The following is a 17,381-nucleotide window of genomic DNA, read 5'->3' as shown; positions in this document are numbered from 1 at the left end:
CTCAGATGGTTATTCCTTCACATACTTTTATCTGTTGGCAAAATGTCTGATGGTTCTGCAAGTTCAGGAATGTGTTCATTGTGGGTGAGTTTGTGAAATTTTGATATGTGCTCATGCTCACTGGGACATTGTTATAAGTATGTCAGTCTTTCTGCCATTTTAAAACCAAAGCCGCACAACAAAACCAGGTCAGCTCATGCTATCTTAATCTCAAACATAATTTCCAGTGGCCCTAAATGAAGCAGGCATTGCCTTCTTTGAATTCTGATGATAGTTTTCAATTGTATGGCTATTTGGCAAGTTGTCCTGTCTTCTGTCAGTTTATTGATGGAGTACTGTTAGCCTTGTGACCCTGGGTCAACCATGTGTATTCTCTGAGCCATATTGCTCAATTTATAAACTTAGAGTAATAAGAGAGTAATAAATCTTAATTTGAGAACCCCTTATGAGAAAATTATATAAAATGGCTTTGAAAACTATCTAGCAAATGTAAATAATGTTTAATTGATACTTATAATATATATATAATATAATATATATATAATATAATATATATATAATATTATATATATATATATATATATATATATATATATAATTGATTTCAGAGAGGAAGGGAGAGGGAGAGAGAGATAGAAACATCAGTGACGAGAGGGAATCATTGATTGGCTGCCTCCTGCATGCTCCCCACTGGGGATCTAGCTCACAACCCTGACATGTGCCCTTGACCAGAATCAAACCCAGGACCCTTAAATCCACAGGCCGACACTCTATCCACTGAGCCAAACCAGCTAGGGCATGTTTAATTGATGTTGTTTAAAATTAGAGAGATAATTAAATTTTTTAGTGCTTTTGGCTTTATTTTGGTGTAGGACTAGTTACCTTAATGCCTAGTTTGTAGGATCATAGGCCTTGAATCTGTGTGTGCCTTACTAAGGCCCGCCTGCCTTCTTCAGTACTAATTGGTTGAATTGACTACTGTTTAAATGAAAAAAATCCAGTATTATACTGACTGACTTCTGTGTTGCCGTCATCTTTTTTCTTTATTTCTTTATTCTGCTCCCCTCTTAGGTTTCCCGAATGAGCCTGCTGCAGTGATTGCCCTCAGCACCATTAAGGAATGGCTGGCCAAGAATCACCACGAGGTAGGGATAACTACACAATCACTGAACATTCAAGGTGGTGTAATTTCCAAAAAGCACATAAGTGTATTTTATAAATATCAAGTAGGCCTAGTCATTGAGCCAAAGCTAGATGATCGTACTTCATTCAGGTACCATGAGTAATTGAGTATTTTCTTGTAATTAACTTACTGTAGGGATTACATTGATTGGTTTTGGTGGTGAAGAGGCAAAGTGATTGGATTCACTTAGCAATGACCTCATTTTTATATGTTTCAATAGTATAGGTCTTGTATGTAAGAGAGAGAACAGGATGGATTTCATTAAGAGGAAGAGTGAGAGATTTTCCTTAGAAAGTTATGTTATCTTGGTTGACAGGAGATTCCTGGTATAGAGTAAAATTGTTGCATCCTGAGTTTTCTTTATATATAACTAATCTCTTCCATAAAGTAACTTCTGAGTGTGAGATTGGAGTGGACTTGGGTTATTAGATAGTTAAATGGTCTTGATCAGGATTTTTTATGAAACAAAATGCTTCCATCAGAGTATTCATCACACACCCTATTCTGCTTATTTATTAATATCTTTGGGATTTTTTGTGATAAACAGGAAAATTACTCAAGTAAACAAAGCAACACAATAAGTAGAGCACTGTGGAGGCTCAGATGTCAGAGGTTCAGAGGTTTGGCAATTAATAGCAAATAAGTTTCATACAATGCACAGTCTTGTGCATTTTCGTCTGATTTTGTTTTCCTTCTCAGATATTCAGATGAGTACTATAAACAATGCTGTTTCATTTATGATGGACCATGAATTTAGTAGCTTTTTCCTTGGGTAATGGGTGGATTATTTGGAAATGTTTGGGTTTGGAAATAAACTGTTAGAGTTTCCTAATGAGAGATAACTCTTGGTGCGTTTGTGTGTTTAATAAATACCAGTGTCATATTTTGCTAATGACAGTAATTTCAATATTTCTTAAATAATTATAGACATTGTTATCTCAAATAGAAGTGAAGACCAGATGGCAAAGCATATGCATTTTACCGCTTGCTCTTTAGTTTCCTCCTACTTTGAAAGGTATGCATGTGACAACTTCAATTTAGAGGATAATTTTAATAACCTCAAAGAAATAGAATAAAGAATTCTGAAATAGCCAGTTTGCAAAACATATCTTTGACAAGTATCATTTTCATGACAATCTTATGAAAAATATAGGATAGGTATTGTTTTTCTTATTCTCATCTAGAATCACAAAGTTAAATGACACACTCAAGCCTTTAGAGTCACAGAGACAAGAGCTTGACTCACCCCTCCTGACTCTCACAGTCATTCCTCCTTGGAATGCTCCTGAGGCAAGGGAAAGAAAGTTAAACCCTTAGAAAGCCAGTATTTTCAATATATCTCTTGATCATAATGAAGACTCATCACCTAGACCATCTGTTTTGCAAAAATGTAGAGGGTTTCATGAGTAAAAGTTGATAAATGAGCTGGTGTATGGTGCAAATCCATTATTTCCTCTAAACTAATGGGATGCTCCCACTGATAGAAATTCACATGTGTCATATTGGCATGTGATGGAAGTACACATAACCACACATAACATCAAGGAGGTGATAATGAAGAGCAAACATGTTGGTCATGTTTATACCTTATTGATGAGTTCTACTGATGGATTCCTTTTAGTTAACTATTCAGAAAGTTATTTTCCATAGACATTTGTTATCTCAGTACTTCCTACTTCATGGTTTTTGCTCTAATTTCTTTACTAGCCTACTATGTATTTGAGTCTGTTCTTCCACTTTCATATCCTTTTCTTGTTTATTTCTTGGGTCTATTGTAGAAAATGTAGATAATTTAAGTTGAGAAACACTGTTAATGCTATTGCAACTTTAAACACATGCCATGCTAATTCTCTTTTAGAAGGATTACTGTTCCAATATGCATTGGCTAGCCCAGCTCACATGGCTCAGTGGTTGAACATCGACCTATGAACCAGGAGGTCATGGTTTGATTCCCGGTCAGGGCACATGCCTGGGTTGTGGGCTCAATCCCCATTGTGGGGTATGCAGGAGGAAGCCAATCAATGATTCTCTCTCATCATTAATGTTTCTTTCTCTCTATCCCTCTCCCTTCTTCTCTGAAATCAATAAAAATATGTTTAAAAATATACATTGGCTAATTTCAACAAGTTAGCTTAAACAATCAGGTTTTACTTTCATAAATGGTTTGTAAGTGGTAAGACATGGATAAAGCTATACAAATTGATTAGCACTATTTTGATTTATCTTTTGCTCTGTTAACAAACAAACAAATACTGGTTAAGGATTTATGAAAGTATTACTTCTTACTCAGTTATCTCTTCATTAAAGTATTGTTTTGAGATTCTGACTGTTTATTTATTTACTTATTTACTTATTTATTTACTCATTTGATAAATATTTATTGAATTCCACTAAGCACAAGAAACTTTTCTAGATACAAAGTACATAACATGGAAAAACATAATTCTTTCTTTATGATGTTCATAGTCCAGAAAAAGTGAAACATAAATTAAACAAATGAAAAAATAAGGAAGTTCCAATACTATAAGTAAAACAGGTAATTGGATAGTTAGTTATAGGGGTGTGTGGTTTTCGATAATGTAGAGACTACTCTGAGGATGTACTCTTGGAACAAAGATTTATATGATTCGAAGGAGCAAGCCAAGCCTCACAGAGATCTTGTAGTAGAACATTTCACATAGAGGTAGCAAATAGAGAAAAACCTTGAGAGGAGAATGAGTTTAATACTGTTTGCAAGCAATGGTAAGAGAGATGGTGTAATTGAAGCAGAGAGATAAAAGAATGACAGGAGATAAACTTGGGACAAATAGGTAGGGTCATATCATAGAGTGTCGGAGTTTTTGGAGAGATTTTTGATTTTTATTCTAAGTCCAGTTGGAATTTGTTCAGGGCTTGGGCAAGGAATGACATAATTGGATTTATCTTTAAAAAGACAGAAAGTCTGGCTACTTCCTGCAGAATGAGTAGATTTGAGAGATGTCAGTAGAAAAAGGAAGACTAAGAGGCTCCTGCAAAAAATCTAGGCAAGAGATGACTGTCTTTGGAATACAGTGATGATAGAAGAGGAGGTGACAACTTTAAGTTTGTAATGTAGTTTGACAATAGAGTCAACAAGAGTTGGGGGTTATTTTAATATAGGCTAGTTTATACTACAGTTACAAAAAAACATCCAAACCTCAGTGCCATAGAATAATAGCAAAGGTTTAATTTTTGCTCACCCTATTTGTATATTTTGAGTCAGCAAAAAGCTCTAGCTTAGTCAGGAACCCAGGCTGACAGATATTCTACCATATGAAACATCCTCTATCACATGACAGGAAAAGATAGACAAAAGTAACAGCCCTTAAATGCTTCTACAAAGGATGATGCATATAACGTTCCCTCACATTTCATTATCCAGAGAAAGGCACCAAGGGGGCAGGGAAATGCAATCCTCTCATATGTTCAGAATAGAGGCAACTGGATATTGATAATTAGTAGTAACGTCTATCGTAGTGGCAAGTCAAATGAGATACATGAAGAAAATAAAAGAGCCAAAAATGACCACTAGAGCCATAGCCAGGTGGCTCTAGTGGCTTGGAGCATCGCCCTATGCACCAAACGGTTTTGGATTTGATTCCAAGTCAGGGCTCATACCCAGGTTATAGGTTCCATATCCGGTTGGGGAGTATATTGGAGACAACTGAATGATGTTTCTCACTCACATAAATGTTTCTATCTCTCTCCCTTCCTCTCTCTCTAAAGTCAGTAAAAACATATCCTCAGGAGAGGATTAAAAAAAAAATGACCACCAGGATTTTGGCCTGTGCTCCTGGGTAAATTTTGGTGCATATTGAGAGACTTGGTAGGGGATCATATTTACATTTTTTAAAGAAAATAAGACATGTTACAGACAGTTAAGTCTAAGATAATATTAGATATATAGTGAAGATTTCAAATAGAATGCTGGCTATTTGAGCCTGAAGATCAAGAAATATGTCAGAATCAAAGACATAATAAAATTGGTCAGATTGTCATAAGTTTAACTTGGGTTTGGGTCTTAGTTTGAGAATGGTTGCAAGAACTAGAAATATACTCAAGCTAAGTTATATAAAAGAAGCTATCATGCATAAATAAGCTATACGAAAAGTCTTGAAGGCCAAGAGTTGGAACTAGAGCAGAGTCTCATGCGTGACTGGAATTGCAAACAATAATTCCAAAGAGCATAGTAGTTCATTTTCATTCTTCTCTCAAATTCTGTCTCCTATCTTTGTTTCATCATCATTATTTTTTGCACATTGTCTTCCCTACTCATTCACTTGCTTAACATGTGTCTACCCATTCATGGGTCAGTCAGTTCTGCTTGAAGCAAGGTTGGGGTTTAGCTTGGTGAATGCAGGTGCATCTTCTGGGATTTTCAGCTGGTCAGGTCCTCTGAAATGTTCTTTTGAAAATATGGCGGAGGCATGTAATATGACTCTCGTATCAGCCACCATACTTTCCTCACTCGGATGAGTGTATGATTCAATGGTACACATCTTCGTAATTGTTTACCATAAATAATAGTAATGTTTTGTGAAGAGTGAGCCTTCACATTTTGCCATTTACTTATTATCTGATTTTTTTAAACCCTCGGGAAATGGTACTTCTTTTCCTTTTTCCAAACAATAGTTGATTTAATTCTATGTAGGTACACCAATGACCCGCATCTGGGGGGCTAGATATTTTCACATCCAGAGGTCCCACTGGAATACTTGGGCCAGAGAAATCACGTTTTTGTCATCCACCATCCACGTGTTTCCTTTGCCCAGAGTCTGAACTGTGAGGGGGCTGTTGTCACCACATATTTAAAGCTATACAGGGACTTGAGGGAGCCCAGCTGAACAAACAGTGCAGTTGCGTCTAATTGCATTGGCTGCAGCAGAAAAGATGGAACAGCCCTTTAATAAAAGAAGGAAGGAGAATCCTCAAGAGGGTATATTTGGGGGGCACAAAAATGACTTAGCAGAACTAAAAGCTATGACGACTTGGGATTGAAAAGTTGCAAAACAAAAGAGAATATACACTAGTGAGAATTGAATTATTGCTCTGAGAAGACCAGAGAGATGACTTATCTTACAACATAGAACAGAAATACAAAGAGATGGAAATATGACTGTGGCAGAGAGACCCAGGGACCCAATATGCGGTAGGCAAGGAATGAAGGTTACCCACTGGCATTTTCGGCTACGTTAAGAATGAAGAACATCTGAGTTTAGAAAATCAGAAGAAAAGAATATCAGTTTGCTATAAAAAAAAATGACAGCATGTGGCATGATAACCTTTCCCTAAGTTCCCATTTTTCTCAAGTAGAAACTTTATTACAGAGACAAGTGAACAAAATAAGGGGTTTTTATGGGAATGAGCAGCAGAAATGTGGCCCAGTCTCCTAACTTGAGGTGGCTGCTCTGTGTTATTGACTGCAGTTTTGTGCATTCCTCATTATTCATGCAGTCTAAGAATAGCATTTCTTGAGAAATAGTTATTTCCCCCCTCCACAGATCTGAGCCACCCCTTTCATATTTGGATGTTAGCCTAAGAAATGTTTGTATATGCCTGCTCTATTACTCTCTACACCAACTGACTCGTGGCATGTAGCTATTTGTCTCTGAGGCATTGTACATAGTACTGTAATGTTCTCTGTAGAAAGTGGAAGAAGAAAGGGATGTCTTTCACCCCTAAAAGCGATAGCCTGATATTGTGAGATGTTTTCCCATGACAGAGGTCATGTTCAGTGATTTCAAAGACTATGAGGAAGCAAGCTTCTGAGGCACCTAGCACTTATGTTAAGCCTTCTGGGAACTCATCTTAAGGCAAGGTATCTCAGATGAAGATTCTGCGCTGGAAGGAAATCGTTGGTTTCCAGGGTACTTTCAAATGTGAAATCCCTAAAGTGCTAAAGGGCCTCAGTTGTAGTGTGACAAAACTTGACCTCCCCCTCCCTCCCACTCCAAGTATAAAGCAGTGGATAGGTGGGCAGAAGCACAGCATTCTGGAAAACTCTGCTATAAGCTGTGGCTGTGTACAGCCATTCAGAGTAGAGGCTGTGGTTCACCAGAGACCAGGCCCCACCTGCATCTTTGAGGATGGCATTTCCCAGAAAATTTGCCCATTTAGTCACTTGATGGGAATTTCCTAATCTCTTCCCTCATGCCAACAGACCCACTGCCACAAGCAAACATCCTTGTTCCATGGGGAGAAAGGGGGAACAATTTAATGGAAGAGCCTCTTGTTCATCTTTGACTTGGATGAGGTACCTGCCTTGACTTGGATATCATTGACTGTGAGGAAACCAGCTCTGCATTTTTTAACCCCAAATCAGTTGTTTTCTAAGTAGGAAAAAGATGGAGGTTTTCTCTCACTGCATGCAAAATTGGGGCTTTTGTCTAACATGTAGTATTTTTAACTGTGCTTTTAGCACAAATAGATTATTGTTGAAAATGTTGAATGTCATCTTCTTGTCCTTTAAATTGTTTACTACATGTCTTCTGAGGGACACAGGACTCCAGTGATATTGCTATTTGGCATGTTCAGTAGTGTGCCTACGGATGTGGCAGGGCATAAAGAGATGCTGTGTGTATGTTGTGTTGTATTGAGACAGATATCCATCCATCTCTGCAATTTGTAACAAGCAAAAGTCCCAGACCTTACCCAGTACAGTCTAGGCCTCAAGGTCAACTGATGGTTGCCAGAGAACAAAATTAGTTTTGAGCTTTTCATTGGTGTTTTTTAGAAGTAAAGGTATTGATTTGTGCAGTGTGGAAGCAGTAACACTGTCACCCTCCCCTGCCTTCCAACCTTCATATACACAATCCACAAAGTATTGCAAAAGGTGAACAGAATCCTTTACTCCAGAAAATAGAATTGGGAATCTACTGAAGAAATGCAAGTTCAGCTTTCTGAAAGGTTCATATGCTGTTCTCATGATAAGTTGACAAGATCAGGGGGGGAGAGAGTCACTTGTTTCTTCATTAAGGACCACAAAGAAAACTCTAGGTTTTGGTGCCAAGAGTATTTCTTCTCCTTCTTGGCAGAGGTCATTGAGCATATGCAGTGTTAAACATTGTTTGTCAGGTTTTTTTTCAGAATCACATTATGGATCACCAAAAAAAAAACCCAGTGTGGGGCCTGCCTTATGTCTTTGACATGAAATGCCTTAGGATCTTTGTGGTTCTTAAAAGGGGGGCTTAAAGGAAACATAAAATGATATATTTCTGATGGGAAAATTATATCCTTCACACCAAGTTTCAATTCCTGTGAATGATTTTTTACAGAAATGCAAAACAAATACTGCATGGCCCCTCAGCTCCACACCACACAGGGGTGTGGTTAACATTCAGAGAACTGGGAGGAGAAAATGAAGTGCCCAGTGTTCTCTCTGGGGAATGTCTTTATATGTCCTCAAATGTCACTTGAGAATCTATGCCAGCCTTAGTTTTTGGGGAAATATAAGGATAAAATATGTGTGTTTGATAAAATAAACTCCATCTTAAAATACTCACATTCTGTGCACAACTGTGGTTATGGTAATAATCATCATCATTCTAATGTGCTGCTATAAAAATGTATCCTTTGACTAGCACAAGCATGGTCTTCAGGTGGAAACCATGGTGCTCATTGGCTGTGACATAATTGAGGAAAATTATTCCCAGACTTTACACATATACCATGTTTCTAGGGCTCTTCCAGAACCCTGATGACTTGCAAACAGTTTATGTTTTCTCTCTTCCTCCATCTTCCTTCCTTCCTTCCTTCCTTCCTTCCTTCCTTCCTTCCTTCCTGCCTTCCTTCCTTCCTTCCTTCCTTCCTTCCTTCCTTCCTTCGTTCCTTCTTTCCTTCCTTCTTTCTTCCCTTCCACCCTTACCTTCTCCTTTCCTCATACATTCCTCCCTCCCCTCCTTTTCCTTTCCACTCTTTGATGCACACACATTCACACACACAGTACCTTCCCATTTTCATGCTGTCTTTGTCGAGATTTGTGAGACTGACATTGTGGGCCAGAAGGGAATTTTAACTCTTTATCTTATGGTTTTACATTTCCATTGTTAGAGTGAAAGCCACACCCCAAGGAAGCTTCTGCCTTAACTTGGTGGCAGTGTTCAAGTGCTCATGCCACCATAGACTGCCTCACATTGGAGCCTGCCACGTGGGCAAATCCACTGCCTCTCTATCACCACACTGCTTTAGCATCTGGTCACAACATGCGCACCCAAGTTCTTGGAGTCAGAAATTAGATCCCCTTGCTATTGCCTCCAAGCTTCATAACTCTGTTCCTGTCTATTATAGGGTGTCCCAAAATTCATGCAAGAAGTAATTTTGATAGAAAAACAGGTTTGTAATTAAAAATTATAAATTTTTTATTGATTCTTAAAGTATACAGTATAGGGTTATGTATGGAATAGCACATCAGGTAAATGGCCTCCATAGCTTTGCTGGCACATACACAAAGCCGTGGTCTTCATTGGTCTTCATTGTCCCTGCTCCTGGGCCATAATTGATACTTGGTAATGCTTATCAAATTGAGGGGATTGAAATCAAAGGGCTACAGATATTAGAATCTGATTCAATAAACCAAGTAAAATTAGGCTTTTATTTTTTGTTGTTGTTGCTAATGCTCACGCAAAATTCAAATCTTGCGTGAATTTTGGGACACCCTATAGAAGCACAATGTATAGAATAATATAAATTTTGCCAGTTAGCCAGTGTGCCTAGGGTAGAGAGAGCTGTAATAAGACACTTTTTAGCCATTAAGTAAGGCTTCCCAAGCATCCTTTCCCCTAGTCTTACTCTGGGTGGAGAGCTCCTTAAAGTTTAATTTTTTTTTCTTCCAGTAAGGCATGTCTCAATAATGAAGGTTCCAGGGAGCTCTGGTGACACCAACCTACAATCCCATGTAGTGTAAGGTGACTTGTTTATTTCTGTGCTGAGCTATAATCAACACATGTCCTCCTGTTCCAGCTGTTCTTAACCCAGTACAGTGCCCATTATGGCCCCCTTGCTTTTAGATAAAGGGAATGAAGTATAGAGAGCTGGAAAATGTACTCTGTCTTGGTAGGGGGAAGAATTATGTTTAAATATGTGTTGGTAATATATATGTATATCACTAAGTCTGGGGATTCTAGAGAAGAGTTTTAGGAGATGCAGAGTACGTATGTGAATTCGCTAAAGGTAGAGAAGAAACCAATATTTTTCTGGTACTTATTGTGTCCCATGGCTTATGTTTGGGATACATACATTACATGCTTTTATAACACATGTTATCACTTTTTAACAAATCAAGGTAGATATTTTATCCTTAATTTTACAAATGTGGTAGTTCAAGTTCAGGGAAAATAAAATTCTTAGGGTTAACTAGTTTGGCTTTTCATGTTCTTCTATAACACTGTTTCTGTGGCCAACGGCAATTAGAGAAAAAATGAATATCTTACCCAAATGTAGTCACTCAAAGTACATTGGTAGGCATGGAATCCAAAATTAGAACCTTTCCCTGGGACATTTTTGCAAACTGGAGTTAGGAAAGGAAAATTAGGGTTCACTTTGGCTGAGAAACTGAGAGATGTTGAGCTCAGAAGCTGCCAACAGCCATGTTTCTTGCCATCTGGGGTGGGGGGAGGTTGAGCTTTAGGGAAATATTTTGTGGAAAATGTTACTCATTGTTGGGTAGTTGGCAGTCATAGAGCCCATTCTGCTGGCTTGAGTGAAGAATCAAAACTGAGGCAAAATATGGTATATTTTAGCAAAATAGAATGACCATCCATTTTTAGTTTTAACAACTCAAGCTAATACTTCTCAACTAAAGAAAAGGAAGGGCTGAGAATCATTTGTAGGGCTCCTCCCAAAGAGCTATATGCTTTGAATAATTCATTTTACCCCTTTCAGAGAACCTGCTCTATCGAACTGCTGCTTTTAATGGGAGTATTTCAGGACCTTCAACTATACTGAGTTGTAAAAGATATTTAGAGTCACTGTTCTCAATCATAAAGTAGTAATAGTTCTTTAAAAAATTTGGTCTTTCAAAGCTTACTTTCCTTTAGGGCAGTGATGGCGAACCTATGACACGCATGTCAGAGGTGACACGAGAACTCATTTTTGGGTTGATTTTTCTTTGTTAAATGGCATTAAAATATATAAAATAAATATCAAAAATATACATCTTTGTTTTACTATGGTTTCAAATATAAAAAAATTTCTATATGTGACATGGCACCAGAGTTAAGTTAGGGTTTTTCAAAATGCTGACACGCCGAGCTCAAGAGGTTCGCCATCACTGCTTTAGGGAACAAGTCAAAAAGAGTTTTTGTTTACTTAGAGATGGCTGTATCTTTATCCTTCTTCACTAACCTGGAGTTAAGAAAAAGGTAACTTGCCGAAACCGGTTTGGCTCAGTGGATAGAGCGTCGGCCTGCGGACTGAAAGGTCCCAGGTTCGATTCCGGTCAAGGGCATGTACCTTGGTTGTGGGCACATCCCCGGTAGGGGGCGTGCAGGAGGCAGCTGATCGATGTTTCTCTCTCATCGATGTTTCTAACTCTCTATCTCTCTCCTTTCCTCTCTGTAGAAAATCAATAAAATATTTAAAAAAAAAAAAAAAAAAAAAAAAAAAAAAAAAAAAAAAAAAGAAAAAGGTAACTTTTAACAGAATCCAGTACTAAATAGAAGCATAAGACATGTGTGTTTGAAAGAGGATGGCTCACTTAACAAAGTATGGCTTTTAAGTCCATACTTAAGATTATGGAACAGCTTTCAAGACTCCAGGATTGTGTCCATTAGGCCCCAATATAACAGTAGCTTGAATCCTCCTCCATGCAACGAGAATGGGAATTATGGCTTCTGGAAGCTAGGTGGGAAAAGATGTTGCCCTTCACCACTGGCAATTATTATCGCAAAGAGGAAGTTTAGTGAAAAGATTAGAACATTGGAACAAGAGTCAGAAAATTTGGGCTCTAATCAGATTCTTTCACATTCTTACATAACCTTAGACAACTAACTTCCTCTCTCTGGGCTCCTCATCTGTAAAATGGGGTTGGTAGATCATGTCTCTTCCAGTTCTACAATTCATTGCCATTGATATTGTCTTCTGGAGTAACACCACTGATGCAGCCAACATCTTGTTTTTGCCCAGTCATCATAGCACAGTCACACCAACATGCATCTTTGTTTTTTCTGAGTCTCCAGGCTCTTCAACTGACATAATAAAGCATTTGTATATGCTGTCCAGATGCCTTTAAGAAGATCCCCAATTAAAAAATATTATTGATTTTGTTATTATTTTTAATTGATTTCAGTGAGGAAAGGAGAGGAAGAGAGAGATAGAAACATCAATGATAAGAGAGAATCATTGATCGTCTGTCTCCTGCACACCCCCACACTGGGAATCAAGCCTGCAACCTAGGCATGTGTCTGTGGCTGGAATTGAACCCGGGACCCTTCAGTCTGCAGGCCGACACTCTATCCACTGAGCCAAACCAGCCAGGGCAAAAATATTATTGATTTTAGAGAGAGGAAGTGGAGGATAGAGAGAGAGGAGAAACATTGATTGATTGCCTCCTGCAAGCACCCGACTGGGAATTGAACCCACAACCAGGGTATGTGCTCTGACCTGGGAATCAAACCTTTGGGTATACAGGAAGATGCTCCAATCAACTGAGCTATGCTACCCAGGGCCTCGTTTTTTATATGTGTATTTAGAATCAATACTAACAATCCTTATGTGGACAGGCCACCATGTTGCTTTCTTGTAAATGATCTGAATTATATGGTACTTTTAAAATAGCCAAACTTTAAAAGTCTTTATGTTATAAAAGCTGCTGATTATCTGAATGATGTGATATTTTTATAAATAGAAAATAAACCTCTGAGCATGCGGTTGGCTCTACATCTGCCACAGAGGTAAAAAGGACACTGAAAGGACGTACTGAAGGACATTCTATACCATTTTCATTTACAGCAGCGTGTGCTGTACTTCTTCTTTGGTAGGGAAGAAAAAGACCCCTTTGCTTTGCCCTCCCCTTTAATTGACCAGGACTCATTTGCTGCTATGACTGAATAGAAAATCAGCAATCCTGCCACTGTCACCTAGCTCAAATCAGAGAAGAATAAAAATGGTTCTTTCTCATTCTATGGAATTAAATGATTTGCTTATGAGAGGAAATGTTCTCAGCTACGACTCTGTTTTAGAAGGAAACTGTGGCCACAGCTATAACCATCTCACTGTTTCTCCTTACACATTTAGGCATAGAGGTGGCCTCTATAAAAAACAGGCCTCCTTTAATGATGACACCGCTATCCACTATGGTAAGAAACATGAGTAGGTCTGGCAAAACCATCATTTCTCCAATCTCTTGGCTTATCAACAGAAAGCATACTAGAAGAAACCTCACACAACATCAGACTAGGCTAATGCATTTATGGTAAAAGCAGATTTTGAGGAGCTGGAGTATGAGCCCAGTGACAGGAGGACTTGCTAATATACCCTTCTCAATCATACAGTTCTTCTCAGTCCTATTCATGCACAGCTTAGAAGTCTCACCACACGGGAACTTGAGTATATAGCAGTAAGCTTTAGTGTCTTCACTACATACCAGGGAGTCTTAACATTTAGTAGATTTGAATGAAGTAAGAATAGAAGGATATTGGAAGATTTACAGTTTCCTAAACCCATGTTGATTTCATGTTTCTAAAACCTGGTTATAATGAAGTGTTCACATTTGTGATCCCAAGTTTGAAGGCCTGGGGCAAGGAAGCGAGGGCTTCAGGTATATTCTGAACTACTGATCTTAGACTTGGTTCTGCAGCAAGAATTGTAACCACTTGGCATGTGGCCTGCTGAGGATCCAGAAAGTGATGTTCAGTGGACAGGAGGTACTACCTGTACATATAGCTTCTGCTATGGGCACTCTTTACAAAAAGACAGAGATAGGAAGAGAGTTATGTTTAAATGATATAATTTATTTTCAGTTTCACAATAAACCTTTTCATAAGACATACAAATTTGTTTTCTTCCATCTGTCCAAGTTCTCATATGCTTCTTAGCTTCTTTCTGTCTTGATGTGATGCCAGCTCACAGACATTTTGTTTTTTAGTTGGTTCTCTGACATTGCTCCTAAAATATTAGCCAGAACTTCTTTGTTTAATGGCAACGTAAACTCCAGCAGTCTCTTCTAAAGCTGGAGGAGAACTGGGCTTTGTTAAATTTATTGAGAGATGTGTCAGTTTCCAACATCGGGCTTTTTAAAAGAAATTTAAGAATAATTTTGCCAGTGTGAAATTTTTACTTTCTGTAGTGACTTTAGATACCTAAGAATAACTCAGCTGCATTTATTTTGCAACATAAACATCGGCTGTGTCTAACTAGCAGATCTTCCCTTGATCTGGGCTGTTTTTCCTGCCCTATTATATACCAAAGAGTTCCCTGAATGGCCTAGGAGTTGATAAGCTTGTTGGAAGAACACTGTCCTGGGACTAAGGAGGTTCTTGGAAATATTACCATCTTGTCACTAAAATACAGTGAAAATCACCTGGGAAATAGTTAAATCAAACAACTGGGCTACCCCCTAAATCTACCAGATTGAAATATTTCAGAGGAACAGCAGCTTTTATTTTAAAACTAGAGGCCCAGTGCATGGGGTTCATGCACTGGTGGGGGGCATGGCCTGTGGGGATCGGCCCACTGTGGGAGCGCAGATCATCCAGGTCAGCTGAGCATCTGTGCACCTGCGCTCTGAGCAGCTGCTCCCTGGTCCAGCATCTTCCATGGAGCCAGAGCACTCACCTCTCCAGGGGACCTGGGCCCAGGGACAATAGCACTGAGAGGTAGCAGAGTAAGCCTCAGTCCCGTGGCAGCCATGAACCTACTTCCCAGCCTCCGGGGTCACCTCTGCAAGCCCAGCAGCAGGCATCTGGAGGAGGCAGCAGGAGGCGAGGAGGAGGAGCCTGGGGTGAGGAGGCGAGGATCGCAGCCCAGATTCCTGCCTGTTGGCCCGGGGTTTGCAGTGGGAACAGCCACTCATTCTAATCAGCCAAGCAGTGCTCCCACTGTGGTAGCACACTGACCACCAGGGGGCAGCTCCTGCATTGAGCATCTGCCCCCTGGTGGTCAGTGCGCATCATAGCAACTGGTCTACCAGTCGTTCTGGTCATTCCTCCATTTGGTTGCTGAGCTTTTATTATATAGGACTAGAGGCCCGGTGCATGAAATTCATGCACTGGGTGAAGGGTGCCTCAGCTCGGCCTGCACCCTCTTGCAGTCCAGGACCCCTCAGGGGATGTCCGCCTGCCGACTTAGGCCCCCGGGGAACGGGCCTAAGCCGAAAGTTGGAAATCTCTCTCATAGTCCAGGACCCCTCGCTCCTTATTGCCCACCTGCTCACTGCTCCTTACCACTCAGCTCACTGCTCCTTAGCACTGTCATGGAGGCAGGAGAGGCTCCCACCACTGCCACTGCGCTCACCAGCATGAGCCCTATCTTTCTGTGTAGTTGTCTGTAGACCAACTGCTCTCTTCCTTCTCACTTAGGGCGAGCAGCATGTAAGGGCAGAATGCACTGTCATGGAACACAGAGGGCTACCCGGAGCTGAGGGGAGTGGCTGGGCCCATGGGGTGAGAGGTGGACACAGAGGACGCTATCTCACCCAATTGTGGGGCAGGCTAGCTGGCCTTCATCTGCCTGATCCCACGCAGGGAGGGACCGAGCAGGGTGCCGGCCTCTCCATTCTCCATCCTTCCATCTGTGACACCTGTCACCCTTGCCAGGCATCCCCCAAAGTGAGTTCAGCTCAATCCCTGAATGTAAAAGGGTACGGGTCAGGGAGGTGGGCTTTCATTCCAGTGCCCCCTGATTCCCAGCAATAGGACCTGGTTGACAGGACTTGATCTCAGAATGGTGGCCACAGCTACAGAACATAGATCTGTTTCAAGAAAAGTTGGGGATACAGACTTTCGTATGAGCCCCTATTCCAAAAGGTGGCAGTTTATTCACATAAAGACACCTTCAAGAGTAACATAAGTGGGTAATGTCAGGGCCAAACCGGGCCATTTCCTTATCCAATCTCTCTGAGGCGTGTGGACAGAACCAAGTCTCAGCTCTTCGCAGGATACTTCTGGGATTTTTTCTTAAGCCTAAAAGACAGTAGTCTGTTTCCGTTCTTGTTCTTTGGGATTTTTTCATCATCAGATAAAAGGATACGTACATTGGGGCAATCCTCTTGAGATACAATATTCCAGTTGCACCCATGTGACGAGGACAGCGCCCCTAAGAGGGAGGGAGCCAACAGATGGGGATCAGGGAATTCTGAAAACCAAAGCGATGACAGATATGCTAAGCCTTTCCTTCACCTGTCTGACACTCCTCTTCAGGCAGCCTGGAGGCTGGGCGTCTGCTGGACCTTTACCACTTGATGTCCTGACAGGCTGCCCTGGACCCTGCTAGGTGGTGTGCAGGGCCACCTGGGCCCAGGGGGAGTTGCCCACCCACCCCCGCCCGCCCCAGCCACTCCTGGTACAGCTCCTGCACATGGGCACTGGTCTCCGGGAGCCACACCAGGATGGCAGCATAGATGCCTTCCATCTGCCGCAGCAGTGCCCTGTCTGCACACCCGTCGTCCGTGTGGGCCTGACCCCTGCCACTTTGGCATGCCTGGCGCAGGCCAGGACCTCCATGAAGTGGCAGGGTCCTTTACAGCTTCAGGACCACGTTCTGGATGTTCCGAAAGCCGTAAGCAGCCTCAAAGCGTAGCAGAACCTCTCCGTCCCTTTCAAGGGTGACCTCCTGGAAGTCTTTGTTCCTCAGGGTGCGGTAGGTGAGCACCCCCATGTCCTCGTTGAACAGCTCCTTGGCCATGTGCCTGAAGATGTGTGCCAGGTACCCATCGAAGCTGGCACCCTCGAGGAACCTCACCTCCTTCTCCTTCACGTCTCCAAACAGAGTGTCCACAGCTGCGTCATTTGAGGCGAGGTCACTTTGCTCCATTATCTGGACAATTTCACCTGAGGTTAACATGCAGTCAGCACCCTGGGAACATGTAAAGCTGTGGGAACATCTTCTCAAAGGGCCTCCAGTTTCTTGTCATAACATGGGGCCACAATGATGTGGGAAATTTTGTCTGGGGACAGGTTCTGCCATCTGGTGAAGTAATCCTTCACCAGAGAGCCCATGACCTGCTGGGGAGACTTGGCCATTCAGA

At 40.9% G+C, this 17,381-nt stretch overlaps 1 protein-coding gene across 3 annotated transcripts in view; it reads left to right on the top strand.

Annotated features, from left to right (window-relative positions):
* MACROD2 (mono-ADP ribosylhydrolase 2) overlaps positions 1-17,381 on the top strand; it is a 1,930,060-nt gene that overhangs the window by 1,407,241 nt on the left and 505,438 nt on the right. For all 3 annotated transcript variants that reach the window (XM_070421435.1, XM_070421436.1, XM_070421434.1), the window contains exon 8: positions 1,072-1,145. In XM_070421435.1, coding sequence (XP_070277536.1) covers positions 1,072-1,145 — 74 coding nt within the window. The remainder of the gene's footprint in view (positions 1-1,071; positions 1,146-17,381) is intronic.

The sequence above is a fragment of the Myotis yumanensis genome, unplaced genomic scaffold, assembly GCF_028538775.1.
Source record: "Myotis yumanensis isolate MYYU_CA2020_CCGP unplaced genomic scaffold, mMyoYum1.0.hap1 SCAF_7, whole genome shotgun sequence".
NCBI classification, from domain to species: domain Eukaryota; kingdom Metazoa; phylum Chordata; class Mammalia; order Chiroptera; family Vespertilionidae; genus Myotis; species Myotis yumanensis.
This window is presented reverse-complemented; position numbering and strand designations above follow the sequence as displayed.